This window comes from Gambusia affinis, linkage group LG10 (assembly GCF_019740435.1).
Source record: "Gambusia affinis linkage group LG10, SWU_Gaff_1.0, whole genome shotgun sequence".
NCBI lineage: Eukaryota > Metazoa > Chordata > Actinopteri > Cyprinodontiformes > Poeciliidae > Gambusia > Gambusia affinis.
The window spans coordinates 4,093,083-4,111,797 of NC_057877.1; the positions used below are offsets into that span (position 1 = coordinate 4,093,083).

The 18,715-nt window shown below is 39.9% G+C and overlaps 1 protein-coding gene across 3 annotated transcripts in view; it reads left to right on the forward strand.

Moving 5' to 3' along the window:
* Positions 1-18,715, forward strand: part of sned1 (sushi, nidogen and EGF-like domains 1) — a 35,888-nt gene that overhangs the window by 7,008 nt on the left and 10,165 nt on the right. The window contains exons 2-16 of one of the 3 annotated variants that reach the window (XM_044128635.1): positions 3,625-3,912; positions 4,638-4,778; positions 4,898-5,057; positions 5,147-5,272; positions 5,568-5,681; positions 6,607-6,720; positions 7,162-7,275; positions 9,720-9,755; positions 12,194-12,283; positions 12,387-12,515; positions 13,812-13,931; positions 14,266-14,382; positions 16,945-17,088; positions 17,509-17,682; positions 18,593-18,706. In XM_044128635.1, the coding sequence (XP_043984570.1) occupies positions 3,625-3,912; positions 4,638-4,778; positions 4,898-5,057; positions 5,147-5,272; positions 5,568-5,681; positions 6,607-6,720; positions 7,162-7,275; positions 9,720-9,755; positions 12,194-12,283; positions 12,387-12,515; positions 13,812-13,931; positions 14,266-14,382; positions 16,945-17,088; positions 17,509-17,682; positions 18,593-18,706 (1,981 nt within the window). Of the gene's footprint in view, positions 1-3,624; positions 3,913-4,637; positions 4,779-4,897; positions 5,058-5,146; positions 5,273-5,567; positions 5,682-6,606; positions 6,721-7,161; positions 7,276-9,719; positions 9,756-12,190; positions 12,284-12,386; positions 12,516-13,811; positions 13,932-14,265; positions 14,383-16,944; positions 17,089-17,508; positions 17,683-18,592; positions 18,707-18,715 lie in introns of all 3 variants that reach the window. The other 2 variants (XM_044128634.1, XM_044128636.1) reach the window with 2 other exon arrangements.

The window sequence follows — 18,715 nt, forward strand, 5'->3', positions numbered from 1 at the left end:
CGTCTTTAAAGACTCTCTACAAAGTGGAAATGCACTTGTTTAAGAAGTTCCAGATGCTACTACAATGGATTAGATGTAAAAAAAAATAAATAAAAATCTATTCTAATGTTACAATATAAAATGTTATGTATTTTTTGGGATTTCCTACACTACTTCTAAGGATGGGTCACTTTCAGGCTGCTGTCAGCACAGGTCTCTCATTAGTGGGCATGCGGGTGTGGAAATTCTGCCGATCCTTCCCTATGCCCTCGCTCTTGTATTATTATTATTTTTATTTTTTTTTCTGGTATCAGATGGCGCTCTGGCTGACCCCTGAACTCTGCCTCAGCAGTCCATCCACTCTCTCTCTCTCCTTCTCTCTGTATCTCTCGTTCTCTCCTCACCGGCCACATTCTCACCACATCACGCTGATTCAGAGGGGAAGACTGTGGTTGGGCAATTAACTGAACTGCTGCGCTGTGCCAAACAAAACTTCCTCTGCTGTTTTTACAGCAAAGTTCTTCAAATTATGGTTTTCATGCATCCGCGGAGCCGAGTTCAGCCATCTGACGTTGCTTTGTCACTGTCACATGCCGCTCAGGGTGAAAGCGAAGATAGTTCACACACTAGTTTTAGGACAGAAAGGGAAGGTGCCAGCCAGGGTGGACAGACTCTTCCCATGCTAATAATACTCCGGGACAATGCATGAATGAAAGCCTTTCATTGGGATTCACCCCCTCTGTCTGCAGGATGAACCTTTCCACACTGGCTGTTTGATAGGACAGATACCCTGTCGTGCTGTATCTGGTTCTAACATTATTAGAGCAATGATTCAGAATCTGTCACCATGTGGAAATTGCAGAATCACTAGGTTGATTTATGTGCTATAACATAAATCACTTCTTATATCACTTTGCATCAGGGAAGTTCCCTAACTGGGCGTTTGCAAACTAGATTCTCATGCTGTGATAAGAAGTTTTAAAGCATAACTTTGAAATCTTGGCATATCTTGAAACTCGCTGTTGGTTGTAACGAGTTACATTTACCTGAGTAAGTTTTTGGAAAAAAAAAACAAAAAAAAAACATTAGGAGTGATTTCACCTCACTGCACCTTTTATTTGAGTAATATTATTATGAAGTATCACTACTATCTCTTCACAGAATGATAAAGAAACTTGATTTACCCAAAATGCACCAGACACAGACTCTAACTTGACGTTCATGTTGTAGTGACACTTCTTGTTTCTTCGCAAGCTCTCTAAACAAGTCTTTTTATTTTAATCTTTAAGATCGTAGAATATACTATACTATATACTATATATACTGTCTGTCTGATGACATCATTTTTAAATATTCAGAAGTTTTGATCGGTTACACTGTACTAGAGGAACCATTTTACCAAGTGCTTTTTCACTCTTGAAAAATTTCTTGAAATGCTACTTTCTACTTGTGTGAAAATATGTTGATCTAGTACTACTCTTGCGTACTCTGCCCTCCTCTGGTCTAGCTGGTGACTGGCCCATGCCTTCTACAGACCTATGTAAACAACTCGCTACTTATGTTTCTCAGACTTCCTCTTGCAGATTCTGCTTCGTCTTAACTTGCATTTGCAACTCCTAATGATGCTCAGCGCAATTTTAGATATTTTTCCCTAATTGCATGTTAAAACAGTATTAATCACAAATAGTCAGAAATGCTCAGATTTGTCTGCTTTTATTGGAGACTCAGTGAGGATTAAATGTGTATTGTGGAATTTAGCCAGAAAAAGAGAATTAAGTGAGTAAATGAATGTCATGTGAACCTTTTGCTTTCTGTAGGATGACTAAATGCTAAAAAGGTAACATTTAGTCATAAGCATGACATAAATGCTTATTAGTAGTTAAGGTGCTGATACAGATAAGCACAAAATTATTTGCACCACTCCCAGATTAAGTCTTAACATAATCTTTTGGGGGGTTTTACCAACATGTTTCTTTTCACTGGATGTTTTATGTTTAGTTTTTTTTTTTGTTTTTGTTTTTTGCAAGTTTTTGGAGTGGCCCAGTCTAAACTCCTGATTTGAATCTGACAGAGGATCAGTGAAGGGAGCCAAGGATTAGGGTGATGGAAAGGAGGCCAGTCAGAGATAAATTTAAAGATAAATTTAAGACTGAACCATGCAGAATACTGCTCAGGGTCTGCTGTAATTCAATAAGATCAGTAAAGATTCTTCCTTTGATTATTGAGATGAGTATAAATCATTTGCCATTTTTAATAAAAAATGATATCTTACTTATACTCATTTTCTGTTGATTTATTCTCTTTTCGGAAATGCCTTTTTCTCTTCTAATCAGAAAAAAAAATGTTGAAAGTAAATGATTTGACATTGAAATCTACCAGTTATATGTGTGTGTGTACATATATATATATATATATATATATATATATATATATATATATATATATATATATATATGATGGATGTTTTAGCTGCTATTTCTAAGTCCACGTTCACATCTTTAAAATAACTTCCCAGTTATGGCACCCTTCCAAAAAAATCCCATGAAAGTCACGTGATTTTCATGGGATGTGTGAACCACATGTGATCCCATGTGGTTCACACAAATTTTACATGTGAATGATGTGAATCACATGTGAAAGCACATGAATACGTGTGATTTTGGAATGTTTCGTGGTAAAATCACATGTGATCACATGAAAATCACACGTGAAAACGTGATTTTTTTTGGTGGATTACGTGATCACATGTGATTTTCATGGGATTTTTTTGTAAGGGCAGTCATACCAGTTACGGGCAAATCAAGCAGAAAACCTTCACATACAGCTTGTAGAAACACCATTTTCTTGGACTTGCATCGCTGCATTACCTTTCGCTTGTCTGAAGGTTTTGGTTAATTTACTGCTGATGGAAGTCTGCAGATTTAAAGACCACAAATGCTCTTCCAGCTGTGCTGACTTTGCAGGTGTGAGCAGCAGAAAGCAGGTTCTCTCAATTGCTGTCATCATTTGAATTAAAGGAGGCGTCTGTTTGCTAAGTAGGAAGTGCCAACTTCCACGAAAGCAGCTTTCACTGCTCATTTCCAGAGTTTACCCAGTGACGTTGGCGCAGTTCGGCCAAGCTTATATTTTCTGATGGGTATTTTTCCTATATACCTAAATAAAAGAACTACAGACACGTAATATGAATTTTATGACAAAGCTTTAGCAAAAGGAGAAGTCTCCGAAACAGCTTCTCCAAGCTGCTTACAAAGAGAGTTCTGATTTCCTTTTACGCGAGCTCCTGTTTTATTGTCAAAGAAAAACAGTCAAAACAGTCAAAGGGGCAGAGGAAAAGAACAGAGGTTGTAAACGTGTAGCCTAATCAACATGTAACCTAATCAACTAGAAAACTACTCAACTGCTCACATGAAGATAAACAGACATCCTGACCTCCACGTCAGAAAATACACATAAGGAAAGAGAACACTTTAATTAGACTGAATTTCACCTAAAGTAAAAACAAAATGATAATTCCGAAAATTCTCTAACATTTTCCCATTCAGCACTTTTCGTCTAACTCCACCTAATCCTATGAACAAGTCAGAGCAACTTCAGGCTGACATGTGGGTGTTTTATTCATGTGGCTTTGTTGGTCCCTCTCCTCAGGTTAACAACAACGGTCTAGTGTCTTTCCTGAGGGAGGTCTCTCAGTTTACACCGGTTGCTTTTCCAATTGCTGGCGACAGAAGGGTGGTGGCGCCGTTCTGGGCCGATGTGGACAACCGTCTGGCAGGGAGCGTCTTCTACAGGCAGAGCCAGGACGCTTCCGTCTTGAGGAGGGCTTCAGGTGACGTCAGGACGTACTTCGCAGAGTTCCCCGACTTCAACGCAACATGGGTGCTCATTTCTACTTGGCACCAAGTCACTTTCTTTGGAGGAAACTCCCAAACGCCGGTACAAATTTACCCGAATCTGTTCTGTCAATATCAAGTGAGGTAGTAGCATAACTTTGGGTGTTTTCAAAATTTGATCTCAACATATAATACAGTAGAAATACATTGGTCCTGGGTAGAAGCAACCAATCAGAGCCACGAGAGGGTTAGCGCTGTCAGTCACAATCGTAGATGTAACATTACTGGAAAACTGGCTATCCGTCGTCACTGGTGGCCATGTTAACTAGCCTGTGCATTCAAGGCAGGCTCCACTTTGCAGAACTAGCTGTATGGGAGTACGGCGCAAAGGACAGGGTAGGAGCAGGGCAAACATGAGAGTGATTAACAGCGCAAAGACCCTCCTCCTGGCTCTGATTGGTTGTTTCTGACCCCTGGAGCTGCAGATGGCTGTAGGATCACAGGAAGGAAGCAGAGAAGTAAATTTTTTTGACATAAACTGATTAAAAATACCACTAATAATTAAAAAATAATTTTCTATTTATTTTTGTCAAATGGTGATGACAAAGGTCAAGTCCATTAAAAATAAAATTTTCACAAAAAAAAAAAATACTACTGGGAGCCTGTACCTTAGCATCTTCACATTTCCAAAACATCATTTGTCATATTTGTACACATAAGCTTGAGGAATAATTAAAAAAAAATTGGGAAAATTTAAACCCATTTTGACCCACTTCTTAAGAATCAGAGTCATTATTTTACCCAAAGCTGTTTTTTCCTTCTGTGCAGGTTAATACTTTCCAGGTGGTGCTGATTACGGACGGGGAGCTTTCCTTTACCATATTCCAGTACAATAACATCACCTGGACAACAGGGAGGCATGCCAGCAGTGGAGGAAACCTTGTGGGGTTAGGGGGGATTGCGGCACAGGTAAGATCACTTTCTTATCTTGCTTGTGGCTACAAAGTGCCCATTTGTCGGGAGCGGTTCAGTATCTCTCTATTATCAGTCCTTTGACACGTCCGTCCCGCTTGTTACCGTCTTCCTAGGCAGGCTTTAATGCTGGCGACGGCAGGCGCTACTTCAACATCCCGGGCTCTCGCACCGCCGATGTGGTCGGCTTAGAGGAAACGACCAACGTCGGCTACCCGGGAAGATGGGTCTTCAGAATAGACGACGCAAACGTGGAAGTGGGAGGCTGCAACTCCGGTGAGAGCCGTGCTCCTTTAAAGAAGAACATTTCTTTTAAAGTCGCACCTTTTGACGTTAATCCGCTTCCTGTTCCCGTTGTCTTCCAGCCTCGGTGTGTCCGCACCTGCGTCCGTGCCTGAACGGAGGCCAGTGCATCGACGACTGCATTACAGGCAACCCCTCCTTCACTTGCTCCTGCTTGGCTGGCTTCACCGGGCGCCGGTGCCAAATCAGTGAGTTATGGTTGACACCGCTTCCTGCTGAGTTTAGCTTGACACACGGTGCATGCTGCGAGCGACTACTTGTCTACTTGAGAACGGCCAGGAAAAATAATGTCGGCTTGTAAAGAAAATAGCTAGATTTCAGCAGACTTTCCTGAGGGACACCTGAGTATTTCCTTAATACCTGTATCAGCTCTGCGCCAATCAGATGTGTTATCCTTGGAAGTCGTCTCAATCGTTTACCAGATGTTTCCTTTTAATTAAAAACATCATAGTGCCTCCCTTGTGTTTCCTTCTGTTTTTGCAGATGTCAACGAGTGTGCTTCCAATCCGTGCCAGAATGGTGGGAGTTGTAAAGATCGGATTAATGGTTTCATCTGCGAGTGTCCTCCCGGATACATGGGGGTTCACTGTCAGACAGGTACATACCACCCATTTTCTCAGGCTGTCATGACTCGAAGTCACTTTCCCATTTATAATCCTCCATTTATGCAGCATTTGTGTTTCCGTCCTATTGGGATTGGGTGTGATATCCGCATGCTTCTCCCCTTTCAATCCTGATGCAACAGGATGTTAATGAACAAACAGAATAACCTCAAGCAGTGAGTGATATTTTATATTTACTGTTAATGAATTTTTGTGCTATTTTTATAAAGGCGGGAACGGGAGTCTTCTGGCCAATCACCAATCTGTAAAAAATCTTACCTGCCGATTTGGAAGAGAGTCACGTGACTGACTATTTTTTGACAAACGTTTTGTTTGGCCATTTTGCATCTTAGCCCATCTCCTCTTTGACAACCAGTGACTTGTCATTTTCTAGAACCTGCTAACGTGAGTCGACAAGAGCTGAACTAATTTTATGTAATAGAGCAACACAATGTAGAAAATAATTGTAAAGTGGTAACAAAAGAATACATGTCAGTGGAAATGAAAATCTATAAAGCTTAAGATGCGTTTGTCTTGCAGTTCTGTAGTCTCATGCCTGAAACATCAATTTGAAAGAAAAAGGTGGTCTTTTTTTCTTTTTGTTTACAAAAAACACTTTTGGCAGATATTTTAGGAAGGTGAGAATATGATATGAGAAAAAGCTATGTTTACTTAAAACGGAGACGTAGTTTCCGACCGTGCTGAACAAATTTCCCTCCTATCTGGAATCTAAGTGCTCATTAAGCACCTTACCACACAAACACGAAGACGATCAGCCTGCAAAGAAGTATCGAAGCCTCTTCTAAAACCTTCGCAGCCAGCGGCACATATTTGCAGAATGAGGGGAGCCTCGTGGCGGATATATTAATCAGCTGAGTAAATATTCCCTGAGTGTTTCTTTCTGTGTGCGTGTCTTGCAGACATTGACGAGTGCGAAGACAGACCATGCCTTAACAACGCGTCGTGCGTACAAGGCGATGGCAATTTCACCTGTGTGTGTGAGCCGGGTTTCACCGGGGTGCGTTGTGAGACAGGTGAGTGGGGTTTGTCTCAGTGGACTCATTTTCACTTCATTCTACATTACACTCAGGCTTTCAGAAGATGTTTATGTCAAAAACTTTATCAGTCTGGACAAATTGTTATTGGTAGACAAATTGGTGGAAGTGATTTCAAAGCACCTCTTCTTTTAAAAATATTCAAACGGCTTCCTTCGGTGAAGTCAGTATGCAAGAAGTCATTTTCTCATCTAAATACCAGGCGGATGTTTAGTTTTGTAACTTAAATCCGGGAGGAAATGAAATGATCAGAGTTCACAAATCCCTGTTTCTACATGAAAACAATCCTAATGCCTGACACCTGGTCAACGAAACGTTATGCCTGCACCACGCGAGGCCAATCCTGCTAATCCAGCTTACTGTTGAACACATCCGCCTCTCGACCCACCTTTGATTGTTCGATATCGGTGTGTTCCTCAGACATAAACGAATGTGAATCCCAGCCGTGTCTGAATGGAGGAGAATGCGTGGATCAGGTGACCGGCTTCACCTGCGCGTGTCCGACTGCGTTCACTGGGACGTTCTGCGAAACAGGTGGGATTCAGCAAGAGAAACTTGTAGAAAACATTTGGGTTTTTTTTGTTTTTTTGGCTTCATCAACTGTATCCTGGTTGCCTTTGCAGAGTAACACAAGCTCCTCTGCAGACAGCCTGTAATAACTGACTAATTGCAGCATTCGCTTCTCAGGCCTGTTGGTGGGAAGAGGGCTTTTCTGTTTCTTGATCCTGTTCAGTTGCAGGGATTTGTGGATGTACTGCCACTGAAAACATTTTTAGCATACTTCGGCATGCTCTTAGCCAAATTAATGTGCCTTTAGAATAATCAACTTTGAAAAGTGGAAAGAATTATGAATTCAGAGAGGATTTCTGCAGCTGTGTGGACAGAAACTATGTGTACAGAAAAGCCTTCAACAAATTTCTGCAGGATTTTATCTGACAGATCGACATGAAGTCGTGCATAGCTGTGAGAAAAGTATTCTGATCCCAATAAATTAATATTCCTGTGTTACAATGGTTCAGTAGAGCTCCAAACTTAAATCCTTAAGCATTTCATAAGGACTGAAGGCTGATGTTTACAGATTATCCCCTTCATATCTGATTGAGCGTAAGCTATTTTGCAGAGAAGTACAAGAAAAAGTCTTGTCTCTATGTTTAAAGCTGGTAGAGAAATGCGACAATAAACTTTCAGCTGTGATTGTAGCAGAAATATTGAATCAGTGGAGCAGAATAGAAATGCACAGCATTCTTTTACTTATTGAAAGCAACATATTCTTTTGTAGTCTGTGAACGCAATGTGACAAAATATAAAATCTGTTTACTTTTCAAGGTGTTGTAATATCAAAAAAAGAAAAAAACAAAACAAAACGGTAGATTAGAGTAGGTCAGAAAATACGGATTCAACACCTTTATAATACAGGAAGTAATTTTTGTCCAGGAAATGAAATTTGTCTAGAGCTGCAAAAATTGTCATGTTCCGTGTTTTTCTGTGTGTTCATTTCGAGTTTCCTGTGTGTCCGAGTCTTCCTGTTGTCCTGTCTCCCCTTGATTAGTTCCCAGGTGTGTCTTGTTCCCTGATTACTTCCTGTGTACTTAGTGTCACCTGTGTGTCTGTGTCGTTGTCGGGTCCTTGTCTAACTGTCGTCTCATTTGGCATCTGTTCTGCCGTGTGTCAGGTTTGTCCATCCGTGTTCTCTGTTGCTACCTGTGTGAGCCTTAGCTTCCGCTCAGCAGTGCTGCCAGAGATTTGGACTGTTTCTGTTGGATTGCTCGTAATTAAAACCTTCATTATTTCACCTTATCTGGGTCTTCAAGTGTCTGCCTCACCAACTCATGACAAAAATATTCTTGGTCCTTTGATTAAATTTAGCTTATCAAGTTCTCTTTTTTTCCTGCATTCTAACATTTGCTTGTTTTTAATATGATTTTTACCTTGTGTTTAGGTTTTAGGAAAAAGAAAGTTACTTACAACGAGAGAAATTTATTTTATCAAATGAAACGAAGACATGACTGAAGAAATCGATGCCTTCTTCTATTATCATCCTATTGTGAAATTTATCTGTAAATTTATATAAAAATACGTAGAAAACCTGCTAAAATGAGCTTTTTTTTTTACTTTTATATTCAAAAACATTCCTCGGTTTACGTCATTTTTATGAGTTTTTATGAGTTTTTATGAGTTCAGTCACTTTGGTGGGAAAAAACATGAAAATGACCTCTAATTTTGAGAGTTCACATTGTTTTTGAACAGTTCAGTTATTTTCCTCACCTTTTGCTGAAAAGCTGGAGCTTTTTCAATCTTTTCTCTATGAAATTCAAGAGTCATCATTAATGCTTTTTATTATTTGTAGACCTAATGTGCCAACATCCAAAATTTTTGAAAGTTCTTTTAGGACCAAAATAAGAAATCTTATTAGGAAAAAACTTAAAATGAATATTGTAGATACTTTTTAGTTCAAAATAGTTAAGTCTCTGATTTTTTATCCCCGTACTTTCTGATCTAGTTTCTGCAAATACAGAATTACGTAATAAGCTTAGATTTATGTTGTCTGATTTACTGTAGTTATCTGCCTTATTTTTTTATCTTTGTGATGTATAACTATGATTTTTCTACTGCAGTCAGAATACTATGTTCTTTTTCTTAAAATATTGTACGCTTCAATTATTGTCTCCGTTGTAAAAATAATTATCATTTGTGTGTTTTTAATTGAAAAACAAAATAATCTTCTGTGTGCTTTGACAATTTTGGCCCGTGTGGGGAAAGAAAATTGGACACCAGAGTTTATGGTGATTGTTTCATATTTATGGAATAAGATGTACTTTTCTCTAAGAATGTTTTCATTCTCATTCTTCATTTCTGAAACCCTTTATTTCCATAGTTTTTTTGGGCAACCAGTACATTTCTCAATACGAAAGAGGTTTCATCTTCTATATTGTATTATTTGAATAAAATGACCCTCTGTTGTTGTTTTCTTTCCTCAGAGCTGAAGAACTCCACTGATCCACACAACCAAACAGGTAACCAAGAAGCTTTGCCAAAAATGGTTCACATTTTGCTGTTTTACATCTGCATTTTGGGGAGATTAAGAACGCACTGGGTTGAAGATACTTTTGCCTTTGGATCTGTTCCTGTGCTCTGCTCTGAATGCTGTGAAAGTGTGCAGGTTTTGTTCTCTGCTGCTAACTGCAGGCAGCTGGGCAGGTAGAGAGGCAGACTGAGGTATTTTGAAGAAGAGCTGTGCGATCCCACAGGAATGTGGAAGTCTGCCCTGGAAGACTCGGGTGTAGTGATGGATTATCGTAATTATCAAAACTGACACGGCCTCGCCCAGTTTACTACAGGAACCGGTTGCTTGATCCGGCGAATAATTGCTTTGTAGTGCCTTTTTATTAGTTTACAAACAAGAGGAAGCGTTTCGTCTAGACCTAAAAAGTGCCAGTTTATGAGTTGAAGCAGTGCGGTGGTATTCGAGTCATTTCTGCAGCCCGTGCTGCTGAAGTACGCAGGCTTTCAAAACTGATGCTCTTTGAAACATAGCCATAGCGTTGCGCCATGATTTATCTTTTGTAGCCATTTGCACTCAAACTTTTCATTCCCAGTCTCACAGCATGTAGAGTTTGTGTCATGCTATTCCTGTTCCAGAGATTAACTTTCATCTTTCAAAATAGTTTGAACTTAACCAACTCAGAGCAGTTGCTACAAGTGTTTGTTCCTTCTGCTAAAAGTGCCCTTTAATAAGGTTTGAGCTCCTACAAACGCATGTTGCTTTTCACCCCTGAGCTGAAATAACTATCAGTGCTTATATAGGCTCTCTTAAATCTCCCAAATACTTTCCTGCCTGGCTCACTTGGAAGGCACAGCAGGGGGAAAAAAAGAGCAGGATTCTCCAAGGAAGAGAAAGTAGCCGGACTCAGGCGTGCCTAATCACGCTCTCAGATCAAAGGGCCCGGGCGGCGCAGGTGGCCAATCAAAGTGGCTTTCTCGAATTAACAATCCATTAATTGCCCCCGGGGAATTGCACTTTTTGGTCACAAAATATGCCCCATATCACCAGAAAATGAATGTCCTCCACCGCAGCTCCCAGTGACTTCAAAGGTGGAGCCATTAAGCCACGACACAGCCGTGTCCTTTGATCCGCTGCTGCAATTTAGCAGGGAGAGGAAAACAAAAACATTCATACGGTTTGTGAGGAGCGGATGTGCATTGTGCAGAAGGGTAATTTTTTCTTCTTTTTTTTTTATCCTCTGAAGTTGTCGGAAAAGAAAAATGGCAGCAAATTGATAGTTTGCAGCGGTGGTTATCTTATAACAAATAACCACGTTAGTAAGGGCTATGGTTTTCCAGTACCACCATAATCAACGGCAAATAAAATGGAGAAAGATGTTCGGTCAATCAATCAATTAAGTTTTTTTGTGGAGCACATTACAGCAACGAGGCATCATAAAAACGCCATAGAGTCAACAATTGAGGAACCAGTAACAAACATTACATTTTGACGAATGCCATCATTAAAATCATCATACACATCAAATATTTTGGTCAATGTTAGATTTATTATGGTTCAAAGACAACTCTAAACAGGTGGGTATATAGCCTTGATTTGAAGGAACTCAAATTGCAGTTTTGCAATTTCCCAGAAGTTTGTTCCAGATTTGTGGTGCATAGAAGCTGAATGCTGTGTCTCCATGGTCTCCTTCTGGTTCAGGGGATGCAGAGCAGAACCAGAACCAGAAGACCTGAGAGGTCTGGAAGGTTGCTATGACAACAATGTATTGTGGTGCTGAGCCGTTCAGTGATTTATCAAGCAACAACAGTATTTTAAAGACTGTTCTATAGAGACCCAGTGGAAGGACTTTAGAACTGAATGATGTGCTCCATCATGTGGCTTTAGTCAGAACACCAGCAGCAGCGTTCTGGATCAGCTACAGTTGCCTCATTATTTTTAAGGCAGACCTGTGAAGACACTGTTGTAGTAATCAATGCGACCAATGATAAACACATGGAAGAGTTTCTCTAGACTGGCACTCCATGTTTCGTTGAAATATGTTGTTTAGTTTTGCTTTCCGTTTTATTTCAGGAGTCAACATTTCCAAATAGTAATGTTTTTTTTTTTTTGTTCTTCTTGTTAAATATCCAACAAGAAAGTACTGTATAATTTTTGGTATTGAACATTGTCCATTTTGCTGGGATACAAAACTGTAAAGAAGTACACCTTTATTAGCTCACATTGCTAAATTTCATTAGATGGATACTCACCACAGAAATCAGCACTTCTCACTTGTTTTCCCTTTTGAAACTCAAGCGGTGCTAGTTTGAGATCCTTGGATTTGCAATATATCAGATGAAAGACTCTCAACATGTGTCATTGATGATGGTTATTAGTACTGACTCTTTCACACAGCCGATCTCAATCTGCTTGTGTGTGTGTGTGTGTGTGTGTGTGTGCCTGCAGTAGAATGCCTTTGCCAGAACGGAGGCGTCTGCGTGGGCATCAATGGAACCTGTGAATGCCCTCCAGGCTACACCGGAGCCTACTGTCAGCTTGGTGGGTATGAGCTGAATAATCCCTTGATGAATGGGTCACTCTGTGACTGAGACATTTTCCTCCAAAATTTATGTACCTGCTTTTCTCAATTCCCCTAACTCAGGAATAACTCAGACCCTGTGCAGTAACAGCAGAACATGTCCTGATGGAAGTCCCTGTTTGGAGTATGGAGGAGCTTATCTTTGTACGTGCCACATTGGAGTAGAGCCTGATCATATGGACGTTTACCCTGGTAAGACCCTGAGGCACCAGCATGGTGAACTAACACTTTGGCAGCTGCAGTTTCAGTCAGAAGTTTTCATACCCTTGTCATGGGTGTGGTGGAATTGTTGATTTTCTCCAATCATCAAAAAAGTCAATGACGCACATTTAGTCCTACTAATATTTGGTTCAAACTTTTACTGGGTTGGCTTTCTGACATGGACTTCGCTTCTTGGCTTTGTGCAACCACCACCATGCTTGACAATTACAGTGGTATTAAGTTTGAAAACCTCACCTTGATTCCCTCACCCTTTCCTCCATTCAGGCTCCCCAAAATCTCAATAGTTGTGCTATCTAAACATAACAAACTTTTGCAATTGGCTCATCCATGTGGGTAGTTCCAGTTTTTTGCAGATTTCATTGGTGTCAATTTTGGAGCTCAGGCTTTTTGTTTGGTGTTCTCCTTCCCAGTCCATGGCGATGCAACACTTGCTTTGCTGTGAGCAGTTTATGGCAGATTGAACACTCCGCTAGCTGCTTCTGGTTCATTCTTGTATCTACGGCTGACACTTTGGGCCTTATTCCAGACCTTGGCAAAATGTTGAAATCCTAACAAAATTATATGTGGTACTGAACAGGCTATGTTGGAATCTGCAGTTGTTCAGAAGTGGCTAAAGGTACGTTTTAAAGTTGTAAATTTTACAGTTCCCATTAAATTTTGACCGAGTTCCTTGGACATTTCCATTGTTCTGAGTATTGGTCAATCCGACAAGTGCTGTCATGCAATTCCTTGTTTATGCTGGCAAAGAGAAACTTCCTGCTGCAATCAAACATAATCACTGATGGCAAGATAAAGGTTTTCTCAAAGCTTCTGAGCTTCTAATTAAAAGACTTAGTTGAATAATTGCATATTTTTCAGTCTGTATTACCACATTTGGAAAAAGAACAGCTTTGAAGAATCTTTAAAAACCCAATTTTAATGTGACAGTCATGCCCATAATCAGTATGTAAACTTCTGGCTACACTATATTTATTACTGCATGTATATTTGTTTCCTGTAGTCACAAACACTTGAGCTTCATAACTGAACTTTTAACATTCGCAGTTCAAATCGTGAATACTGGGCGAAATTGAAATCTTTGATGTTGATTGTTCTGTAATCAACTCTGAATAAAAAAACAAACGTTGGGGTTTTTTGTGTGTGTGTGTGTGTGTGGGGTTTTTTTTTTAAGTTGAACCAAATCTCCATGTACTTGAGCAAAACTTTGGAGCTTTGCTGTCTCCCACTGCGGTGGAACACAATCAAGTCTTGTTATGTGTTTTTCAGTACAGCTCCAGTCGGTCTGCGACTCCTCGCCTTGTCTGAACGGCGGGTACTGCTACGAACGAGACGGAGGCTACACCTGCGAGTGCAGATATGGATACTCTGGCAAACATTGTGAAAAAGGTAGAATAGTTGGTTAAAACATTCAGCAGTGTTTGCATATGAATCGGCTTTAAGCAGCATTCATAAAACATCCCTCTGTGTTGTGCGTTATTACCTGGGCTCAAGTTCAACAGCAGCTTTTTATGCCCTAGGAAACATGCCATCATTCGTAATGCTCCTTGAAAAATTGCAATGCTCAGAAGCTTATGATAATTTGTATGTATGACGGAGTTATGGGCTATTTCCCCAAATTATGACTCGAATCTCAACGGAGTGGAAGAGATGTATTTTGTGTGATTAGAAGCTAGAGTGCTCTCCTCTTCAATGATTCCTCTTTTTGACTGTCTCTTTCCAGTTAGACTTAATACATGTGCGTCGAGCCCCTGTCGTAATGGAGGCTCCTGTAAGGAAGAGGGAGGGAGCTACAGATGTGTGTGTCCTTACAGATTTACTGGAAAGCACTGCGAAGTGGGTGAGTACCACTCTGCTGTTATTATGTCTAATATTTGGTTGCAGGTTTGTGTGAAGGTATTAAAGTGACTGTGTGGAAATAAGTTAATAACTACTCAGACAACTCCAGTGCTTTCAGTATGTGTAAGCTAATTATGCACAAATCAGGCCAAACATCAGTTAATCACCAAAATTATTTCTATTTGCTGAATTCAATGACATTTAGAAAAATTATATGTCAATATAGTTATTTATTAATGTTGTCAGAATCAAACATGTACATGCAGAATGATGTAAACATCTTATGTTGGTAACTCTTGCTGAACTAAAATTAAAGAAGTTTGTTCTGTTGTATCTTGAGACATTGAGAAAAAAAACATGTATGAGTTTTTATTTGATGTGCGTAAACTTCTGGTTTCAGGTATGTAAACAAACACTGTCCACTTTATGACGTACTGTTCTTTTTGCTGTCTGCTCAAGGAGTAAACCAACCAATTACAGGGCAGCAACTCAGTGCATTCAGGCATGTAGATCTGGTGAAGATGACTTGCTAAAGTTCCAACCAAGAATGTGAAAACAAGTGGATTTGAAATATTTTCAATGTTGTATGGTTGTTGGTGCCAGAGAAGCTGGCACCATCAAGAAGCCTCTCTTTTCTTTTCTTTTTTCTCAATAAAAAAACTGTTTACTCATAACTGTAAGATATTTCAGAAACCTGCTGATCTGTAGAAGTTTTCACACACAGCAATTTTCAGGTTTGCAGAGAATGGTCAGAAATAAAGAAACTATCCACGAAGTATCTGCTGTGTGGAGAATGGGCAGCGAGGTTCAAGATGACAGCAAGCCAACAATAGTCCATAGAACCTCTCATTACAGCCCACATGCAGAATACAGTCTGTATCACACGACCCCTTGACCCCTGAAGCAGCACCACACCACACGATATGCCACTTCTGTCAGTTAACAGGAAGCTTATGTCACAATTTACTTCAATTGAATTTTTGGGTTTATTTTTGGAAAATTTGTATTTTGTTATTGTGTTGCATTCCTTGGGTTCCCATACTTTGGGGGTGATGTCAGCTGGAGCATATTTTACAGCTTCTATTCATTTGGACTTTAAATTCAGGACAACTCTACGACAAAATATCAGGGCCAAGCTAAGATTTGTGTTTTTTTTTGTTTTTTTTATACAACGATAATATTCCAATAAGATATTTGTAATATTAGGAGAATAAAGTAGCCGTTTAATGAGAACTCAAAACAAAAATACCAAAGCATAAGATCACAAATTGCTCAACATTCCTTGTTTTAAGTTTTTTGTTATAGGTTTTACAGATAACACTTAATAGAAATGCCTTTTAACACTTATGCGTCAAATAGTTATCAGTAGCAGGACTTTGAAACGTCCGTGCAAACAAATGCATCTATTTTGAAAAAAGAACCACATAGACTGAGGTAGACACATCATATATTGGTAATTTTATCCAAGCTTTTTTTCTCAATAGAAGACTGTTTTCTCATAATTGTAAGATTATTTTTTTTCCAGTAAAATTTATTCTTTGATAAATAAATTTATTATTTTATTATTCTAACTAAAAATATTCTCACCGCCTGGCTCTGATACTCCCCTAGTACAACACACAGAAGAGGGTATTTGAAATAAAATTCACTTTTACAAGTCATTTGTAATTTCTTTTTTAAAAAGAGAAAGTGAGAAAAAATTGTTTTTAATTAAAATCAGATCTGGTATGAAAACAATCAGAGATTTCATTTTGAAGCCACACCGCCCAGTCCCACGATTTACTCATAGTCGCTAAATATGTGCAGTAATGGGCCTGAAATACATTGCCTGGGCAGATCTGAATTTCAATTGCAGTATTCAGATGGAAGGTTCGCAATTCCTGTCAGTCATTTCTTACTTCTGTTGGCTGATTTTAGCAAGATAATACATCGCCTCAAACTGGTTTCTAGAACATGCTGTACTCAAACGGCCTGTCCAGTCAGCCGATCTCTATCGGTAGCGCACCAAAACTGCAGAAACTCAGTGATGTTGTCATGTTCATGTGGACCAAAATCTTTAGGGAATGTTAATAATACCCTTTTGAGTCTTTGCCATGTAGAATTAAGGCGGTTTGTAGGCAAAAAGGCATTCCACCACTTGTTAGTGTAAGCTTATAAGTTACACTAGCAAGGTGTACCTAATAAAGAGGAGGGCGACGAGTGTGTTATTCTTGTAATGTTCCTTACTTGTATGATTTCTAGTTTTTCTTTGATATTCAAATGTATGCTGGCCTCGTCCTGAATGCCAGAAAAGTAAAACAGTGTTTCCCAACCCTGGTCCTCAAGGCACACTGTCCGACATGTTTTAGAGGTTTCCCTGCTTTAATGTGCCTGATTCAACTGATTGTAGTTCAACAAACGCCTGTTAATCAGTGATCGATTGAAATCAACTGGACTGAAGCGAGGAAATACCTGAAACCTGCAGGGCAGTGAGCCTTGAGGACCAGGGTCGGGAAACGCTGAAGTAGATTACCTCAGTAATTAAAACAAAAAAATTCATTCTAGTCCTTTCTTTGGTTTTCAGGAAAGCCAGACCCCTGTTCCTCCACTCCATGCCAAAACGGTGGAACGTGTTTTCACTACCTAGGAAAGTATAAATGTGAATGCACTGACGAATACAGCGGGAAAGACTGTCAAATAAGCCGGCGCTCACTACGTCCCTCTGCAGGTAAGCAGACTTTGTGTCACCGGGCAACAATGTCTTAATCTCCCTCTGATGTTGACATTTACAAGATGTTGCCCTGGACAGATTAGACGAAGCCGGAGGATATCCTGAGTTGTTAAAGTGCGTAGATATTAGCTTTCCATCTAAAGATAATCTTAGCGGTGTTGCTGCACTAGAGGCCCCGCATTTACAAATATAGATGGCTGTGTAGGCTATATAAAGTAAGACGTGATTAGACACGGTGATTCATGTCTACACACTCTTAACAACACGCTGAAGGTAATTTTAGCAGGACAAATACAGACGGTTCTTGATGGAAAGCACCTCCATAACCTTTGGTGTGCTTTGGTGGGGGACCACTGTGAGCATCTTGTTACTATGCAGCCATGCTCGTATTTATTGGCGTGTTTGCGTTCGTTTTAGAGCTGGGCTGCGGGCTGCCCCCACATGTCAAACACGCTGAGGTCCAGTTCTCCTCGACAACACCAGGCTCCGTCGCTGCGTATGTTTGCCATTCAGGGTTCACGTCTGTGCCCAGAGCCACGCAGAGCATCTGCGGCACTCAGGGAGACTGGACCCAGCCGCCCGTTTGTAAGGGTCTGTAGAACACAATAACAAATGCACCCTCTCCACCCCCCAAAACGAGCCCATGTGAAAAACTACTTTGTTCTTACAGTAGCTGCATTTCCAAATGTGCGCAAAACCTTCTCGATATTCTGCTAATATCAAAGAACAGCAATTGTGATGTTTCTACTGAATAAAAAAACAGAATCAAAATCACATGTGAATAAGTCTGTGTATGCGATAGGTCATTTAAAAGTCCTGGTGGCGATTGATGCAAACAGTTACAGGATATGTATTCATATTTCAGCCACAATGCTAGCACTCATCAACAGCCAGGAGAGGAGACGCTGTTCAGGCGCTGGAGAGACAAACCTATGCTGGGGAGCAGCTACGTGTTTTAGGGAAATTGTAGTCGGCAAAAAAAGCTAACGCTTTTGAGTAACAAACTCAACATTTGATGAACTTTGAGATGCTGTGAGAGGTCTTCATGGAGCCAGCTGCACATTGTCAATGAAGGCCAGTGTCTACAAATAAGCGTACACTGCTGTATACAAACTGAATGATGCGGGGAAAAAAACAAATGTTTCCATTGCATTTTTTGTGAAATTCACAAAATTTTATATGGCTGAAAAACCACCTCACCTCGGCATGAAAACTTTTTATGCAAAGATCTGAGTTTTGGAAAACTCAACACAAAAATACCAAAGCATAAGATCTCATACTGATCTTATGTTTCTTAAGTTTCCATTACACAAACTTATCTGTGTAATGGAAACACAAATGAGTTTGTGTTTCCATTACACAAACTTATTTTGCACAATTCCAATTTGTGCAATTTTACGTCAATGGAAACGTTGCTAATTAAAGTTATACATCCTTCAGTGGTTCGGAGTTGTGCTTTACTTTACGTGTACTTGAACTTAATTGTTTCTTTTTTTGACAGAGATCAACGAGTGCTTATCACAGCCTTGTCTCAACGGCGGTTCTTGTCAGAACAAGATTGGGTCCTACAAGTGTGTCTGCAGGGACGGCTTTAGTGGAAAAAGCTGTCAGATTGGTAAGGCTT